Consider the following 20,291-nt stretch of genomic DNA (forward strand, 5'->3'; position numbering starts at 1 on the left):
CAGTCTGAGGTCCAGAGCACTCTGGAGCAGGTTTTCTTCAAGGATCTCGGTGTACTTAGCTGCATTCATCTTTCCCTCTATCAGGACTAGTCGCCCCATTCCTGCTACTGAAAAACATCCCCACATCATGATGCTGCCACCACCATGCTTCACTGTAGGGATGGCATTAGCCATGTGATGAGCGGTGCCTGGTTTCCTCCAGATGTGACACTTGGTATTCAGGCCAAAAAGTTCAATTTTGGTTTCATCAGACCAGATAATCTTGTTTCTCATGGTTTGAGAATCCTCTAGATGCCTTTTGGCAAACTCCAAGCGGGCTGTCATGTGCCTTTTACTAAGGAGTGGCTTCCATCTGGCCACTCTACCATAAAGACCTTGATTTGTGGAGTGCTGCCTGGATGGTTGATCTTCTGAAAGGTTCTCCCATCTCCACAAGGATACACTGGAGCTCTGTCAGAGTGACCCTCGGGTTCCTGCTCACCTCCCTGGCCAAGGCCCATCTTCCCCGATCGCTCAGTTTGGCCAGGCGGCCAGGTCTAGGAAGATTCTTGCTGGTTTGAAACTTCTTCCATTTGCGAATGATGGTGGCCACTGTGCTCTCTGGGACCTGTAAAGCTGCAGCAATTTTTCTGTACCCTTCTCCAGATCTATGCCTTGACACAATCCTGTTTCTAAGGTCTGCAGATAATTCCTTTGACTTCATGGCTTGGAGTTTGCTCTGACATGCACTGTCAACTGTGGAACCTTATATAGGCAGGTGTTGGCAATCCCCAATCATGTCCAATCAGTTGAATTTACCACAGGTGGACTCCAATTAAGTTGTAGAAACATCTCAAAGAGTATCAGTGGAAACAAAATGCACCTCAGCTAACTTTTGGGTGTCATATCAAAGGGTGTGCACACTTGCGTACAGGGCCGCTGACAGCTTTGGCTGGGCCCGGGACAAAATGCTCTGAATGGGCAGGGCTGGGGGCGAACATAGTATACTGTGCATGCGTACTGTCCAGTGTGAAAAGCAGAGAAGAACACACCGCTCGAGAAACGGCGGGATATGATTGCGGGCTAATGTGAATATTCTTAGCTTCAATCAGATATATGAAACACAATGTTATTAAGCCGTTGTGGTTATGAAATGATTCAATGCCCTGTGCATTTGATATGGTGTTCAGTGTGACTTGCTCTCCCCTCATTTGTAACATGAATTGCGTGCCGCACGTACCTCGGTTGGGGTTACTTTACGGGGCTGGAAAAAGTTGGCTGTGTCTTACCTGGCTCAGCTGCCCCACTGCCTTTGCTAGTACCTGCTGCATCATCCGAATCTTTTTTAAAATATTTATGCATTGAGCCCCTGAGTCTCTTGATTTCTTCCTCTCTTTTTCTCTTTTCTTTTCTTTGCTCCTGACTTGTGCATGTTGGCAAATGGCACGCACGCTGATTGTCGAAGCGCTATGATCGAACGATGTCGTTTTTTTCCCCTTAATCAAAGAGTCAGACCAAACCATTTTTGCATTAGGGGTGGTAGGGGGTTCTTGACGCCTTTTTCAAAGACAATAAAGGCAAAAGATCTAGAAATCATTTATTGAATGCAAATATAGCACATTTCTCCCCCAAATCAACACATTTTGAAATGAAATAAAATAATTTAATCGCAACTTCATGAGAGCCCAGTTCTGGGCCCCCCCCATTCCTGGGCCCGGGACAACATACCCGTTTGTCCCCCCCGTCGGCGGGCCTGCTTGTGTACATATGATATTTTACATTTTGATTTTTAATAAATTAGCACAAATGTCTAAAAACCTGCTTTCACTTTGTAATTATGGGCTATTTTGTGTAGAATTTTGTGACAAAAAATGAACTCAATCTATTGTAGAATAAGTCTGTAATGTAATAAAACATGGAGAAGGTAAAAGGGGTGTGCAGACTTTCCGGCTTGACTGTATATAAATCTTTAAATATTATATCAAAAAGAAGATAAAGGGTTTTCATTCATCCATTATAACCTTAGCATGTTTCGTAAAGTGGTATTTTTGTGCATGCTTGCTGGATGGCATGTGTGGTACAGATACTTGAGGTTTGGAATTACACTTGACACAGTGATCTTAAGAAATGTGTTATTGTTGTTTACACATATGTTGTGTTTTTATGTTATTTATATGTATGTACTTGGTATATTCTTTTGAAAATAAGAGGTTTGGCTGAAGAGTAGAATTTTTAAAAGTGACATGCATATCTTTGGCTGGGTGGGGGCGGGGAGGTGGTGACCCAGAGTCCCTAGAAATGCCCTTGCATTTCCATTATATATTGCTTATGGACACGCCCCTGTATACATTTCTGACAGCACACACGTTGAGAAATAAACTACTTGGCCAAGTTTATGGACAACTGGCAAAACTCAATCTTATGTACAAAGTACAAATATGAGACTATGACAAAGTCACATAACAAAGGAATTTTTATACTGGAATACAAGGCCAGGTTTTTATATAGTGATCTATGTTAATAAAATTTTTAGAGATTTCTGTTTTTTAAATACTGTACTATGCAACTACTGCAAGAAATAAATTATGAAATGTGACTGACCATTTTGTGTTTTATTGTGACATTTACATTGGTTTTTGTAGACTTCTCAAAGGCCTTTGACACCATTGACCGAGAGGCGCTTTGGAAGGTACTAGAAGTGTTTAGATGCCCAGCAAGACTGATACGGTTCATTAAGCTCTTCCATGAGAACATGTCTGGGAAGGTTTCGATTGAAGGTTACATTAGTGAAGCTTTTTGTCACGAAATGGATGGACAAGAAGTGTAGTTTTATAACTTTTACTGAAGGAGCTCAACACATTACATGTTAACACATTGCTGACCTGAATCTGACTCTCCGACTAACTTGCGCAGTGTGTGTGGCATATACCATACAGTATAAACTGAGACCTTATGAAAAATAAAAGCTATGTCTCATCACATCTCCCCCCTTAAGTTTGTTTCTCAAACAAATAATCAATAAACAAATAATTCTAAGTAGGTCTTCACACTGCTCATTATTTCTATACCCAAGATTCTGTTGAACTGACTGACTGTACTAAAGCATTACAGTAAACTTCCTGTGAAGAAATTATTCTAACTTATTCTATAGTATTTCTTTTAACTACAACTTAAAGGGTTAATTTCTCATTTCTTTAAGCTAGGCATTGGTCGGACAAAGTCCTTGAACTTCACAGGAGTCTTGATAGTTCTTCCTGATGACCTCTTGACCATGGGTACTGGTGTAGATGGCAACTGGACTGGCACTCCTTCTGGTGATGCTTGGTCTGGAGCCTTTGGTGCTGATGCGGGCTGAGCTGGTTCACTGGTGGTCACACCAGCTGTTTGGGCATCATCCTCTGGTGGTGTCAGTCCTTCCGGGCTGGGTAGCTCTCGGACGAGCTGCAGGTGTCGACGATTTCGATGTGTGACTGTGCCTTGCTCGGTTCTCACCACGTACAACTGTGGCTCTGGTGCATTGGAGACTATCACTCCAGGAATCGTCCATCTCTTTTCCCCATCCAGCTTGACCTTTACCTGCTGACTAGGGTGTAAATTTGGAAGGTCACGCGCAGAATGCCTTCTGTTGTAGAAGAATCTGTAGGCCTGCTTTGTCTGTCTGTCTTTTGCGTTCAGCTGCTTAAGATTAACATGGCGGGGCTGCAGATGTTTTGAGAGAGTGGGGACTCTCATTCTGATCTGGCAACCAACTGCAAGCTGGGCAGGGCTCTGTCCAGTAGACTGGATTGGGGTGGCTCTGTAATTCATCCACGCCAAGTGTGGGTCTGGTTGGAGCAAGATCCGCTTGGCAGTCTGTACTGCTCGCTCTGCAGCACCGTTTGCTTGCGGGTAGTGCAGGCTTGATGTTGTATGCTGGAAGTCATATGTGTTCTTGAACTCATTAAACTCATTTGAAACAAACTGTGTGCTGTTATCAGTGATAATCTCAAGGGGAATACCCCAGCGCACAAACATGCTCTTGAGGCAACTGATCACTTGCTTGCTAGTTATACTAGACAGGTGGGCTATCTCTATATCACAGGAATAATAGTCGACTGCGACTAAGTACCATTTCCCGTCTAACTCGAACAGATCAGCAGCTATCTTCTGCTATGGCCCATTAGGTAATGGAGTAGTCATTAATGTCTCTCTGTTCTGAGTAGGTTTGTTTGTGATGCAAAACTCGCAGGTTGTAACACACCTGGTAATGTCTGATCCGATGCCCGGCCACCACACTGACATCTTGGCTCTCTCCCGGCTCTTGGTCAAGCCGAAGTGACCCTCGTGGAGCTTGGACAGCACTTCCATCCGCTGTGACCCCGGGATGATGATTCTGTCGTCGTACAGCAACAAGCCATAGGCTTCAGAAAGATGAGCTCTCGCTGTGTGGTAGCCCTGGAGCGTGTGTGGCAACTGCGACATTGAAGTTGGCCAGCCGTGACGGATGTAGTGGGTGACTCTCTCTGAAGATCCTCGTCTTGGAGGGTCGCCGCTCGGATCTTCTCCAGTCTGTCGTCTGACACCGGCCTGGTAGCCATCACTGCCTGCACGTAGGCTTTCACATCCTGGTCAGTATCTGGCGCATCACTGACTTTCAGTGGGTTTTGGGACAGTGTGTCCACAATTATGAGTTGTTTGCCTGGCACATGTACTGCCTTCACATTGAATCTCATGAGGTGCATTAACAAGCGCTGGCATCTCAGTGGTGCTTTATCTAAGTCATAGGTGTTGATCAATGGTACTAACGGCTTATGGTCGGTTTCTAGACAAAAGCTCTCCATGCCATGTAGGTAACACAAGAATCGTTCGCATGCCCAGACCCCCGCCAGACACTCCTTTTCGATCTGAGAGTATCTGCGCTCTGTCTCTGTCAAAGTGCGTGAGCAGAATGCCACAGGACATACAGTGTCTCCCTGGTCTTGGAGGAGGGTGGCTCCTAAGCCGTAACTACTCGCGTCGGCACTCACCACCATCTGTTTGCTGGGGTCATAGTAGGCCAACACCGGCGCCATGACCAGCATCATCTTCACTTCTTCGAAGGCCTTTTCTTGGGCTGTACCCCACACCCACTGGACATCACCCCTCAGCAGGGAGGTGACTGGATGCAGGACGGTGGCCAGGTGAGGTAAGAACTTGGCCAAGTAATTCACCATACCCAGCATTTGGCGGAGTTCACTGACGTTCTGGGGGCTTGGCATGTTGGTTATGACTTTGACCTTGTTGCCATCGGGCTTTATTCCATCAGCTCCTATGACGTGCCCAAAGTACTGCAGCTCTGGTTGTGCGAAGTGGCACTTGTCTTTGTTGAGCTTGAGCCCTGATGCCTTGATTGTCTGCATTACAGCTTTCAAGTTGCAGTCGTGCTCTGCTTTAGTCTTCCCATACACTAATATATCGTCCATCACCACGACTGTGCCATTGTGTTCACATAGCAGGGTGCTCATTTCTCTCTGAAATATTTCAGGAGCAGAGGTGATGCCGAAGGGCAATCTTTTAAAACAGAATCTCCCTACAGGAGTAATGAAAGTAGTCAGCCTCTGGCTGGCTGGGTCCAGGGGTATCTGCCAGAAACCGCTGGATGCATCAAGGGTCGAGAAGACAGCTGCCCCTGACAGCTTCGGCGCCACATCCTCCAGTGTAGGTAAGATGAACCTCTCTCTCCTGACTGCTTCATTTAGTCTCTTTAGGTCCACACAGATTTGGACTTTGCCATTTTTCTTGACCACCGGGACCATTGGTGCGCACCAGTCTGTGGCCTCTCTCACCTCTTCGATAATCCCCAACGACTGCATGCGTGCTAACTCCTGCTCCACCTTTGTGAGCAGAGGGAAGGGGACACGCCGTGGGGTTGTGACACTGTAGGGCTGAGCATCCTCTCTGAGCTCAGTTTTCACTGGTTTGCAATTTAAAAGTCCAGTGTCCCCGAAGACACTATCACACTCCAGTTCATCCACTCTCAGTACCAGTCCCATCTTGCATGCAACTGTGCAGTTGAGCAGATTATTTGTACAGGAGCCACTCACAATGAAAATCCAAAAGCTGTATTTTTGCCCCTTTCGTTCAGTGGTAGCCAAAAACTTTCCCATCCACTGAAGCTTGCCACCGGGACTGCACACATCTGCTGCTGTCTGACACAGGGCTGGTCGCACGGGGAGGCTGAGATATGAGCTGTGTGACATGACAGTAATATCTGCCCCAGTGTCTATTTTGAAGCGTAGCATTTTGCCACTGATTGGGAGATCAATGTGCCATCTTTCATCTGCACTAGTCTCATTGCAAACAGACCCCAAGAAGAATGCACCCACTGACTCTTCTTCATTTTGTGTGGTGATTTCTTTTACAGTCTTTGTTTTGCACACAATCTCAAAATGCCCCGTCTTGTTGCATTTTCGGCACCTTTTCCCGTGTGCAGGGCACGCACCTATCTCGTGGTCCCTGTTGCACCTCGTGCACTTTCCCTCTGTTTTTGTTCTATCTTTGCTTTCACCTTTCCACTTCCCAGTGGAGCCCTTTTTAAACTTTCTGAACTGTTTGTGTTTGACTTCGTTCACTTCACTGTCCGTTCTCATTTGTGTTTGTTTTTTCACGAGCTCCGACTGGCGAGCCATTTGGATTGCCTTCGCTAACGTGAGCTCGGGCTCTAGCTGGAGTTTCTGGGACACTTCTCCATCCACGATCCCAATGACTAGTCTATCACATATCTGTTCATCCTTACTAGCCCCAAATTCACAGTGCTCTGCTAATTCGTACAGGTTACGTACAAATGCCTCAATGCTTTCTCCACTATGTTGTGAGCATCGGTGAAAACAGGTACGTTCATGTATAACGTTACTTTTGGGCACAAAATATTCATCAAACTTTGCCAGTACAGTATCAAAGTAATTAGCCTCTTCCTGTTCAGTGAACGTAAAAGTGCTAAACACAGGCTCAGCGTCTCTGCCCATTGCATACAGAAGGGAATTTACTTGTACATCCTGGTCTTCCTTATCCAACTTTGTCGCTATTTGAAAGCGTGTGAAGCGTTGCTTCCACATTGGCCATGTAGAAGGCTGGGTGAAGTCGAAAGCTTCGGGCGTGTGGAACTTCGGCATTTTTTCCTCGTTGTTCTCACTACCTCCCTTTCGTCGCATTTCTGTCTCTCTCTTCAGAGGCGTCAATTCACCACTTCTGACACCATGTCACAAAATGGACGGACAAGAAGTGTAGTTTTATAACTTTTACTGAAGGAGCTCAACACATTACATGTTAACACATTGCTGACCTGAATCTGACTCTCCGACTAACTTATGCAGTGCGTGTGACATATACCATACAGTATAAACTGAGACCTTATCAAAATAAAAGCTATGTCTCATCACACTTTTCCTGTCAATCATGGTGTCAAACAGGGATGTGTTCTTGCCCTGACATTGTTTATACTCTACCTTACAGCAGTCCTAGAGACTATGGGCACTAACCTAGATAAGGGAGTCTACATCAGGATTCAATCGGAAGGCAAACTCTTCAATCTTGCCAGACTCAAGTCCTCAACCAAAACTTGGAAAACTTGCATGCGAGAACTGCTGTATGCAGACGACTCTGCATTTGTAGCAACAGATTTGGATGACATGCAGGAAATCATTGATCGCTTTGCCACAGCTGCAACCTTCTTTGGATTGAAAATCAATACCACGAAAACAGAACTCCCATACCAGCCCTCACCTGAGCCACAGGCAAGGTCAAACAACATTGTTTTGGTCAATGGAACACCTCTTAGTAGTTCTGAGAGTTTCATCTGCTTAGGCAGCGCAGTTACCAACACAAACTCATCAGACTTGGAGGTAGACCGCCGGATTCAAGCTGCCACCAAAGCCTTTGGTGCATTACAAAAGCAACTATGGTCTCACCATGACATCAAGAGAACCACCAAGTTGAAAGTATACAACGCCACAGTCTTACCATCTCTGCTTTACACCACCAAATGCATGACGCTGTACCGTAAACACTTCAAGAAACTGACCAGGCTACAACTCCAACACCTGCATCAAATCCTCAAAATAAGATGGCAGGATAAGGTTCCTGATGCAGAAGTCCTCAGGTGAGCCAAAACAGTAAGCGTGGAAGCCCTGATCACAGCATCCCAACTTCGTTGGGCTGGACACATCTGGTACATGCCGGACATGTGACTACCCAAAGGCGTTTTCTACAGAGAACTGAGCTGAGGAAAGAGGAGACAAGGAGGACAGAAACTGAGGTACAAAGATGTCTTGAAGAGGAACATGAAGAATGCTAAGAGTTATCAATCAGACATGGGAAAGGGATGCCTCAGATAGAGCAACATGGTGAAGCATAGTTAAAAGCTCAGTGCCCGCAATTGAAGACAAGCGTCAAAGGGAGTATACGAGGGCTCACGAAACCAGACATTCCATAGCAGTTCAACCAGGCCATTCATGCCACCGCTGTGGATGACTCTGTCGCTCTGGTGCAGGCCTCGCAGCCCATCTGCGTTTCTGCGCATCCTAATGAAGCAGCCATCATCGCTAGTGATGGACAGCCAATGACATTTACTTAATCCATTCATTGGTACTTTTAAAAAACATTAGCTTTAAATTTCAAAAATATTGAAGATTTCATAAATGTCGTTACTGCTGCTATTGTTGTATGAAATACATTACTCAAGACAACATCTTAATGCGTAGTCAGTTTTACTCAGTCCACCGTGATTATACAATACTAAAATATATTGTTGATGAATTTTAAGAATATTTTTTTAAAATCCTCTTATTGCCATGAATAAGTATGTTACAAATCTTAAATCATATGTATAATATAGATCATGTAGAAATGTTATACTGCCGGATACTGATTTTGGTTGTACCGCTGAACAATTGTTCCTGATTATTGTTTCCGCCTGATGGAAATACAGAAGTGCAAGTACTAGCGAAACCTTTTCCTTCTTTGTTTTGTTTTAATTAAACAAGTTATGATTATACAATCACATTAATATTAAACATATACAAATTTGGTCAGATTGATAAAGTGACTATAAACCAAACAACAAGCAAATATTTAAAAATTACCAACATATATAAGTACCAACATATATAAGTATGTATAACAACCATTTACTAGTTATTTCATATTATATTTTATAAACATTATTATAGATAGGTTATAGATGAATAATAGATATTATTCATATCAGCTCATATCTGTTTAATATTAAATTGCTTTTTGTTGCTATTGAATTCTTGAGACAAGTTAAACCCGCTGATCTCTACGTAAAATATCTGGACAGCTCATTTGCCAATCAGGTGAAGCAATCTGGCCACCATATTACCGCACACATCGGATCGGTACGGTCGTATCTCTGCCTAGGAAGCCACAAAAAACTGTTATTTAGACATGCGTATTTGTGCATTTGTGCGTGTGTGTATGTGTGTATGTCAGTGTGTGAATGGTTGATTGTTGTGGGGTGTTTATGTTTTAATCATAATTTACAGCATTCAATGCATTTTGTCATCATGGATACAGTTCAGGAAGATTACTGCAGATTTTACTCTATCTATCTATCTATCTATCTATCTATCTATCTATCTATCTATCTATCTATCTATCTATCTGACCCAATAGAAAATACATATACAATACATGCATACAGAGAAGAAAACAAAGTGGACATTACAACATGACAGAACAATTCTGGTTCACACAGAGATGGAGACAGCATGTGGGTCAGAGTCCACAAAAGTAACGTCATTTCCTGTTGACCAGAGGCTGTGAACCCTCATATACTGTTCCAGATCAGCAATAAGACAATAAACAAATCCATTATATTGCACAGAATGAAACATGAAATAAAACTAATCATGGAAATAATGGATAGAACAAAGACTTAGATGTAGATATTACAAATTAACTATTTAGAAACAGATTGGTATCAATCCATAGCTATAGTTACAAATTATATATAATCAATCAATTATCTAATAATAATAAAATTAAACAAGTCCTAAATTAATTACAATTTACTGCATAATTATAACAAAACAAATTATTCTAATGGTCCATTTATTTACATCCATCCATTGTACCATGAGTTGGCCTAGTGGTTAGCATGTCCGCCTCTCGACTGGGAGATCGCAAGTTCTACTCGCAGTTGGGTCATACCAAAGACCATCATAAAAATGATACCTACTGCCATCTAGAAAGGCATGCTGCAATAGAGATGCAAGTAGGGAGTCCAACTCTTGCAGTTACCAGAGGACTAGCCCCCCACTGTTTTGATAGCCCTCAGCAAGAGGCTGAGGGCTATCAAAACGGAGATCGGTGGTGCACCCATACACCTTAAAGAGTTGGTTAGTACTGGAAAAGGAGACTGCCTGGGAAGACCAGATTCTGTCATGAGAGGGACTTTGACTTGATATCCATCCATCCATTATATGTAACCACTTATCCTGTACAGGGTCACTGGCAAGCTGGAGCCTATCCCAGCTGACTATGGGCGAGAGGCAGGGTACACCCTGGACAAGTCGCTAGATCATCATAGGGCTGACACATATGCCGCTTTTCCACTACAAACGCGGCTGAGCCGTGCCGTGCCGAGTCGAGCTGAGTCGAGCTGAGCGGGGCTGTTGGAGTTGCATTTCGACTACAACCGCGCTGAACCGTGCTGGCTGGAAGTGGGTGGACACATTGGGTGGAGTTAGCGAAAGTGGGTGGACGTCATGTGATGCCGTTAAGCAGCGCAAACAGTGACGACAGTGACAGTGGCGGAACAAGTCAGAGCCGGGCCGGGGGCGGGGCAAATGACCGGGCCCTTTATTAAAGCTTATCATAACATCATTTTAGGCTACAAAATGTCCGCAACTGCGGTGTTTACCAATTTCAACACTACCGGGTGCAACTATGTTATTTAGTACATCAAGTCCTTCAAACGAACATGTAACTCAGAAACAAAAAACATTAGGATACTGTACATGGCTCATAATAAAACATCAATAGCCTATACTGCGCACATTATTTGAAGGGCATACGAATGAGCGCTCAGAGGTTGCAACGCTGACAGGAAGAGTCAGAAATAAAAGGAGGGCGGTGCAAACCTCACTGAATGCACTGTGTTTACCAATTTCAACACTCCGGGGTGCAACTATGTTATTTTGTACATTAAGTCCTTCAAACGAACATGTAACTCAGAAACAAAAAAACATTAGGCGACATACTGTACATGGCTCATAATAAAACATCAATAGCCTACTGCGCGCATTATTTGAAGGGCATACGACGAGCCTTGCGCTCCGCGAACTCGTCCACGATGCTCTGTATGTCACTGATTCAGTGAGCTTTTCAGCGGTAGTCTCACGACCCGAATAGTAAACAATAAACATGGAGGACATGGAGTCGTTAGTGTTGCTGGTCTTGGTGCTGTGGCTTGTTGTCACCGACAACGCGGGCAGATACTGGCAAGAGCGTATAGATGAGGCGAGGCGCATAAGGCTTCAGAAATTCTCGTAATTCGTAATTCTTCTTCTTCCGGGTTTGCGGTGTTTACAGATCCCAGCGCGCTCGCGGGGCGTGTGTGGGCATGTGAGGACACGCCTCCTCACCAATCAGTGCACAGGGGAGTGTCTGCTCACGCCCCCAGCCTCAGTCAGCACGGTTTGGCTCGCTTCAGCCCCACTCCAAAACGGTGCGAGTTTTAGGGGCTAAGCAGGGCTGAAACGAGCTGAGTCGTGCTGGTTTTTGGTAGTCGAAACGCGAGCCGTGTCGGGCTGAAGTGAGCTGAAGCGAGCTGAAGTGAGCTGAAAAAGGGTAGTGGAAAAGGGCCAATAGAGACAAACAACCATTCGCACTCACACCTACAGTGAATTTAGAACCACCAATTAGCCTAACCTGCATGTCTTTTGATAGTGGGGGAAACTGGAGCACCCAGAGGAAACCCACACAGACATGGGGAGAACATGCAAACTCCACACAGAAAGGCCCTTGTCAGCCACTGGGCTTGAACCCAGGACCTTCTTGCTGTGAGGCGACAGTGCTAACCACAACACCACCGTGCCACCCTTAATATTTACAAAACATTACAAATTTTTGACATAAAGTTCAAGAAAACCTAAATAACATCAGGCAATATCTATTTATAACTATATCAAACAAAAATAAGGCCAATATAACAATTCAATTGTATAAAAAAAAAAACAATGTGTATTGAAGAGAATGAGGTGTGAGATATTAGTGTGAGCACTGAGGAATAATCTGTAAGTTATTGAACTCTATCAGGATCGATTCATGTGTGATGTGAATTATGTGACCAATAAATACTGTTAAGACATGAGTGTGAGAATGAAGTGAAAATGGCAAATATGAGAAAATAATCCTGTTTCAACAACTGTCCTACATAGAAAAGAAGTATTGTACAGCCCTTGTATTGGTATAATGAATAAATAAAAAAATAAATAAATAGAAAGAAAGAAAGAAAGAAAGAAAGAAAGAAAGAAAGAAAGAAAGAAAGAAAGAAAGAACTGTACGAAAGAGAAAGAGCCACTGTATAAGAGAAAAACTGAAATAGTGAAAAATGATCAGACACTGGACTGGAAAAGAAAAAAACAGTAACAGTGAAGGGGAGCGCTATAAAGATGCACTATATTGCCAAAAGTATTCACTCACCTGCCTTGACTCACATATGAGCTTAAGTGACATCCCATTCCTAATCCATAGGGTTCAATATGATGTCGGTCCACCCTTTGCAGCTAGAACAGCTTCAACTCTTCTGGGAAGGCTGTCCACAAGGTTTAGGAGTGTGTTTATGGGAATTTTTGACCATTCTTCCAGAAGCGCATATGTGAGGTCACATGCTGATGTTGGACGAGAAGGCCTGGCTCTCAGTCTCCGCTCTAATTCATCCCAGAGGTGTTCTATCGGGTTGAGGTCAGGACTCTGTGCAGGCCAGTCAAGTTCATCCACACCAGACTCTGTCATCCATGTCTTTATGGACCTTGCTTTGTCCACTGGTGCACAGTCATGTTGGAAGAGGAAGGGGCCAGCTCCAAACTGTAAAAACAGTCTGCATGCCTAGGTGCTTGATTTTATACACCTGTGGCCATGGAAGTGATTGGAACACCTGATTCCGATTATTTGGATGGGTGAGCAAATACTTTTGGCAATACAGTGTATGTAAGGAATGTGGGTAAGGGTGAGAAAATAAGATGAGGTAATGGGAGGGGGAATCAGGAGATACTTTTCTTGGGGCAAGTTTGAGCGGATAAGCCAAATACACGCGTTGCGAGTGGTAAGATGGCGGCCAGATGGCTTCACACTGATGAGGAAACCGGTCGTTGCGTAAGGTGCAGATATGACGTCATAACTACGCGACAGGAAACCGTTCACTCGATGGAAAATTCAAAAATACCCGCTCACTGCAACTATGATGGGTGGGAGATTGAAGGTTTCTGTTGTTTAGTAGTATTTTGTTTTCTTCGGAGCTCAACATTGTACAGCCTTTGTATTGGTATAATAAATAAATTAATGGAAATAAAGAACTGTACGAAAGAGAAAGATCCACTGTATAAGAGAAATAGTGAAAAATGATCAGAGACTGGACTGGAAAAGAAAAAAAACAATAACAGTGAAGGGGAGCGCTATAAAGATATGTAAAGAATGCGGGTAAAGGTGAGAAAATAAGATGAGGTAATGGGGGGGGGGTTTGAGCGGATACGACGGTTTAACACAAACCAAATACTCGCGTTGAGAGTGGTAAGATGGCGGCCAGACGGCTTCACACTGACGAGCCCGTGAGTTTATATAGCGTTCAGTGAAGGAAACCGGTCGTTGCATATTATAGGGGTGGGCGATACGAGGAATTTGGGTATCGATCCGATACCAAGTAAATACAGGGCTAGTATCGCCGATACAGATACTTTTTACTTGAAATGTTATGATCATTGAATAATTTTGTGATTTTACCTTTTTTTGTTGATTATGAGTACGATAAAACACAGGACAAAGATTTTAGGCAAATAAAAATGTTTTTTTATAGGGCTTAGCGGTCACATGCGTGGACAGCACTTTATGGAAATTCGGAACAAGAATCCACATATGTGGACATACTTTTTCTCTAAAAGTACATCTTATCAAAAGATGATGCTTAGTTTTTATTCTAATCAGGTTCTAATAAGGGGCGGCACGGTGGTGTAGTGGTTATCGCTGTCGCCTCACAGCAAGAAGGTCCTGGGTTCGAGCCCCGGGGCCGGCGAGGGCCTTTCTGTGTGGAGTTTGCATGTTCTCCCCGTGTCCGCGTGGGTTTCCTCCGGGTGCTCCGGTTTCCCCCACAGTCCAAAGACATGCAGGTTAGGTTAACTGGTGACTCTAAATTGAGCGTAGGTGTGAATGTGAGTGTGAATGGTTGTCTGTGTCTATGTGTCAGCCCTGTGATGACCTGGCGACTTGTCCAGGGTGTACCCCGCCTTTCGCCCGTAGTCAGCTGGGATTGGCTCCAGCTTGCCTGCGACCCTGTAGAAGGATAAAGCAGCTAGAGATAATGAGATGAGATGAGGTTCTAATAAGCCCAAATAGCAAAGAGAAATAAAAAAAAATGCATGTAAAAAAAACAGCTTGGGCCTTAGGAGGTTAACTAACTACAACAATATAAAACAATGTAACAGTATATTAATAATAAAATAATTCCCTTATCACCTTCTGCTACACAAAATTGTTTAAGAAAAAAGTCACTAGTGCAAAATAACAAAAAAGCAACAATGTAACAAAAATATAAATATAACAATGTCAACAACACCACAAAAAAATCCCTTTCATTGCATGCAAATATTTGTGAAAAATAAAGTCAGTTATAAAGTAACAAAGTCAGTAGTGCAAAATAAGTAAACAAAAGCAACAATGTAATAAATATAAATATAACAATATAAACAACAACAACAAAAAAAACCCTCCATTGCACGCAAATAATGTGTGAAAAATAAAGTCAGTAGTGCAAATCAGCTGTAAACTACAAGTGGCTCGTAACCTTTGGCTCTTTGCTCACAAAGCCCTCCAAGGAAGTATCCCTTGAGGTGCCCTTTTGGCTCTGTTCCCATATTGATAACAGATTTAAAGGTTTTTGTTCAGGAACAGTTATTTTGTTCAGGAACAGTTATCTCTGAGTTATTAACTGTCCCGCCTTAGAGAAAATCCTTTCTGCAGGTACGGATGTTGCAATTACTCCCAGATGTTTTTTTGCAATCTTGCTCAGAGAGGGAAATGTAGGTTCATTCATTTTCCACCAAAGAAGTGGGTCTCCATCCCGTGGAACTGGCTTCTCTTCCGTGTACCGGCGCATTTCAATAGTCGCATCAGTGCCAGCTGTGCGATGCTGCTGCGATTCCAGGATTTGAGTGTCAAACTCTGTCCAATGGGGTGAACTGCTTTAATATGTTTAAATAAATTGGTAGTGTTACCACAGTAGCGGGCGGTGCAGTGGTTAGCGCTGTCGCCTCACAGCAAGAAGGTCTGGGTTCGAGCCCCGTGGCCGGCGAGGGCCTTTCTGTGCAGAGTTTGCATGTTCTCCCCGTGTCCACGTGAGTTTCCTCCGGGTGCTCCGGTTTCCCCCACAGTCCAAAGACATGCAGGTTAGGTTAACTGGTGACTCTAAATTGACCGTAGGTGTGAATGTGAGTGTGAATGGTTGTCTGTGTCTATGTGTCAGCCCTGTGATGACCTGGCGACTTGTCCAGGGTGTACCCCGCCTTTCGCCCGTAGTCAGCTGGGATAGGCTCCAGCTTGCCTGCGACCCTGTAGAACAGGATAAAGCGGATAGAGATAATGAGATAAGATGAGACCACAGTAGCGAATAACTTTTCTGCACACATCACATGTGGCACTGTCTTTGTCACCTGCAGTGAATAATGTGCACACAACACTTCTCTTTCTCTCCGCCATCACGGCCTGCTCTCGGTCAGCGCTCTGACTCTCCGCTCTCCGACACAGCCGGGAGGGGGAGGGGCGAGGTGTGAGAGAGAGAGAGAGAGAGAGAGAGGTGCGCTGTTTACACAGACAGATTTAGAGAGAAACTACGCTCGCATGAACTCTGTGAGTAAATTCGAGTAATTTACTGGACGTATTGAAGAGAAACTGCGACGAAAGTATCGATCTCATCACGCTAGTATCGATTCGATTCCGATAATCACCTTGGTATCGATACTCAGATCGATTCGCCCACCCCTATGCGTAAGGTCCAGATGTGACGTCATAACTACGCGACAGGAAACCGTTCCCTCGGTGGAAAATTCAAAAATATCCGCTCACTGCAGCTATGATGGGTGGGAGATCGAAGGTTTTTGTTGTTTAGTAGTACTTTGTTTTCTTCAGAAGTTAATTGTTTGCTATTATAGCGATATGAAGCGTCTATGTTGTGCTGAAAACGGGTTTGTTTCTAGTCAACGCTTCTGATTAACGGCTTTAAATCCACAGATGGAGAGCTCGCTAATGTTAGAAAGACACTCAGATTAGCAGTACTTATTTTTCAGTGACGATATCGACACAAGAAATGTAATGTTTGCTCGACGATGTCACATCGCTAATGAACTGAGTAATCTGGCTAATTTAACACAGGCAGCAGACTTTTCTTTCAAGCCAGTATGTTCGACAAGATCTTAAATGGACATGTTGGCATTTGTTTCCCTCCTGAAGTGCGTCAAGAGCTACTAGACTACCAAACACCCGTCCTTTTCAGGACTCCCTAAAGTGAATGACAGGTAGTAAATTTGAACAATAAATGGTCCCTTGTCATTAAGATTCTTACAAATGGAATAACGATTGAAATCTTTAGTTTTAGACCTCCCTAGGATAAGATAAGTGGGTGCTTGGTGGGATATCAGCTTTTACAAATGGAATGACAGGGTTTCTATATGTATTGACTGACTTTGAGCTAATGTTGTCAGTGATCTCACCTTTTACAAATGGAATGATAAGGTTTCTAGGTGGAATGACATACTTTGAGGCAATGTTATCAGTGATATCAAATTAACAAATGGAATGACATTGTTTCTAGGGTTAGGGTTAGGTTATAGGTGATATCACTGATAACATTGCCTCAAAGTATGTCATTCCACCTGGAAACGCTGTCATTCCATTTGTAAAAGGTGATATCACTGATAACATAACCTAAAAGTATGTCATTCCACCTGGAAACGCTGTCATTCCATTTGTAAAAGGTGATATCACTGATAACATAACCTAAAAGTATGTCATTCCACTTAGAAACAGTGTCATTCCATTTCATGAGCTGAAAGCATGTCATTCCACCTACATTTCAATCGTTATTCCATTTATAAGAATCTGAATGACAAGGGACCATTTATTGTTCAAATCACTAGCTGTCATTCCATTTCATGCGTCATTCACTTTAGGGAGTCCCGTCCTTTTCATCAAATCAGTGCATCAAATAACGTTAAGTGTTCTTTTTATCCAAGGACAATAATAACATGGAATAATTTACCTATAAATGATGTAAATTTAAATAATTTTAAATCCATTGCTCTTGCAGCCATTACGTCATAAGCGAGTATTTTATATAAATTTTTAGATTATATTGTAAATAGATTTTGTTGCCCATATTTATATATTTCTCATCTCATCTCATTATCTCTAGCCGCTTTGACCTGTTCTACAGGGTCGCAGGCGAGCTGGAGCCTATCCCAGCTGACTACGGACGAAAGGCGGGGTGCACCCTGGACAAGTCGCCAGGTCATCACAGGGCTGACACATAGACACAGACAACCATTCACATTCACACCTACGGTCAATTTCGAGTCACCAGTTAACCTAACCTGCATGTCTTTGGACTGTGGGGGAAACCGGAGCACCCGGAGGAAACCCACGCGGACACGGGGAGAACATGCAAACTCCGCACAGAAAGGCCCTCGCCGGCCACGGGGCTCGAACCCGGACCTTCTTGCTGTGAGGCGACAGCGCTAACCACTACACCACCGTGCCGCCTTATTTATATATTTTATTAATATTTTTATTTAAGTTTTTTTTTCCCCCTCCTAGTATAGTGTATGCTGTTTTTAGGAGTATTTTCATTAAAGGATAGTAATCAAACGCCTATTTTATATGTGTACTGCTCTGATACTGAGTAGTTTGAATTACATTATCACTTCAGCTGATATGCCTATAAAACTGCATTTCAAAAAGCATAATTTAGTTGTCTACCTAGGTTTTAAAAGCAATCTGACTATGCTTTTGACCTGTAAAAATAACCAGCAGACTATACTATATTTTACTTCTTTGGTTTCCTTTAGGAATATAGTCGATGAATCTGGGGACTTGGATCCAACTCCTTTTCGTCGTACTTCATGTATCTCTCTCCAGTCAAGTGTCTCTCAGCTCCTCCACACCGTGCGCTCTATTACAACACTCCTGTACATACCAGCATCACGACCACTCATGAGCAGGACACAGCTGAAACCATGGCACAATCAAACAGAATAAGCAGAAACTGCATGACAGTAGTGATGAATTCCACAATACAGGATCATCAGCTTGGAGCCAAGTCCAGAGCAGTCATGAGCTGTGAGCTCAGCGCCATGAACAATTCGGTGACGCCGCTGAAACGAGCCACTGACACACCAGCAAAAGTCTTTGCCAGACTGAAGGCCAAAGTTCAGCGGCAAATTTCCGAAGAACACAGAGAAGTCAAGGTCATACACAGGCAGTTGGCTAGCGGTGACTTGTTATCCACAAATATGCAGCAGCAGCCACCAGTTGATGATGCCACATCAGAAGGACAGGATACGTATGTGCTGACACTTTCACCTCCTGAGTCCATGAGTAGAAACTCAGAATTAGAAGACCTCGATAGAGATGGAGGCCATAACCTTGACGTGGTTCATAGTAAGTAATATATTTCTCTCAGTTTGTGATAAATATTTTGCATGGTTTCTGTTTTGCATACATTTAAGTGATTTCTGTTGTTTTTTTTTTTTTCCTCAGAACCTGTTTTGGAGAGGGTGCTCCCTGAAAACTTTGCCCAGGTAAATGCGCAGCAAAAGAAAACTGGGATGAATAGCACCAGTAAGTCCACACTTATAAACCGAGGTATGCCTAGGTTGATCACATTTTAGTGTATTTATTTCCTATGTTTTCATTTATTCATTTGGCATATGTTTTAACTCTGTGCAAATCGAGGCAGAATACAGTTCAATAATAATACAGTGGGGCAAAAAAGTATTTAGTCAGTCACCAATTGTGCAAGTTCTCCCACTTAAAAAGATGAGAGAGGCCTGTAATTTTCATCATAGGTACACTTCAACTGTGAAAGACAAAATGAGAAAAAAAAATCCAGAAAATCACACTGTCGGATTTTTAAAGAATTTTTTTGCAAATTATGGTGGAAAATAAGTATTTGGTCAATAACAAAAGTTCATCTCAATACTTTGTTATATACCCTTTGTTGGCAATGACAGAGGTCAAACGTTTTCTGTAAGTCTTCACAGGGTTTTCACACACTGGTGCTGGTATTTTGGCCCATTCCTCCATGCAGATCTCCTCTAGAGCAGTGATGTTTTGGGGCTGTCGCTGGGCAACGCGGACTTTCAACTCCCTCCAAAGATTTTCTATGGGGTTGAGATCTGGAGACTGGCTAGGCCACTCCAGGACCTTGAAATGCTTCTTATGAAGCCACTCCTTCGTTGCCCGGGCGGTGTGTTTGGGATCATTGTCATGCTGAAAGACCCAGCCACGTTTCATCTTCAATGCCCTTGCTGATGGAAGGAGGTTTTCACTCAAAATCTCACAATACATGGCCCCATTCATTCTTTCCTTTACACGGATCAGTCGTCCTGGTCCCTTTGCAGAAAAACAGCCCCAAAGCATGATGTTTCCACCCCCATGCTTCACAGTAGGTATGGTGTTCTTTGGATGCAACTCAGCATTCTTTCTCCTCCAAACACAACAAGTTGAGTTTTTACCAAAAAGTTCTATTTTGGTTTCATCTGACCATATGACATTCTCCCAATCCTCTTCTGGATCATCCAAATGCTCTCTAGAAAACTTCAGACGGGCCTGGACATGTACTGGCTTAAGCAGGGGGACACGTCTGGCACTGCAGGATTTGAGTCCCTGGCGGCGTAGTGTGTTACTGATGGTAGCCTTTGTTACTTTGGTCCCAGCCCTCTGCAGGTCATTCACTAGGTCCCCCCGTGTGGTTCTGGGATTTTTGCTCACCGTTCTTGTGATCATTTTGACCCCACTGGGTGAGATCTTGCGTGAAGCCCCAGATCGAGGGAGATTATCAGTGGTCT

At 43.5% G+C, this 20,291-nt stretch overlaps 1 protein-coding gene across 6 annotated transcripts in view; it reads left to right on the forward strand.

Moving 5' to 3' along the window:
• Nucleotides 1–16,249: 16,249 nt before the first annotated feature.
• Nucleotides 16,250–20,291, forward strand: part of mis18bp1 (MIS18 binding protein 1) — a 38,274-nt gene continuing 34,232 nt past the window's right edge. For 3 of the 6 annotated variants that reach the window (XM_060933900.1, XM_060933904.1, XM_060933903.1), the window contains exons 1-3: nucleotides 16,330–16,412; nucleotides 18,291–18,882; nucleotides 18,982–19,086. In XM_060933900.1, coding sequence (XP_060789883.1) covers nucleotides 18,345–18,882; nucleotides 18,982–19,086 — 643 coding nt within the window. In that variant the 5' untranslated portion in view covers nucleotides 16,330–16,412; nucleotides 18,291–18,344. The other 3 variants (XM_060933901.1, XM_060933902.1, XM_060933905.1) reach the window with 3 other exon arrangements.

Source organism: Neoarius graeffei, chromosome 11 (assembly GCF_027579695.1).
Source record: "Neoarius graeffei isolate fNeoGra1 chromosome 11, fNeoGra1.pri, whole genome shotgun sequence".
Lineage (NCBI taxonomy): Eukaryota > Metazoa > Chordata > Actinopteri > Siluriformes > Ariidae > Neoarius > Neoarius graeffei.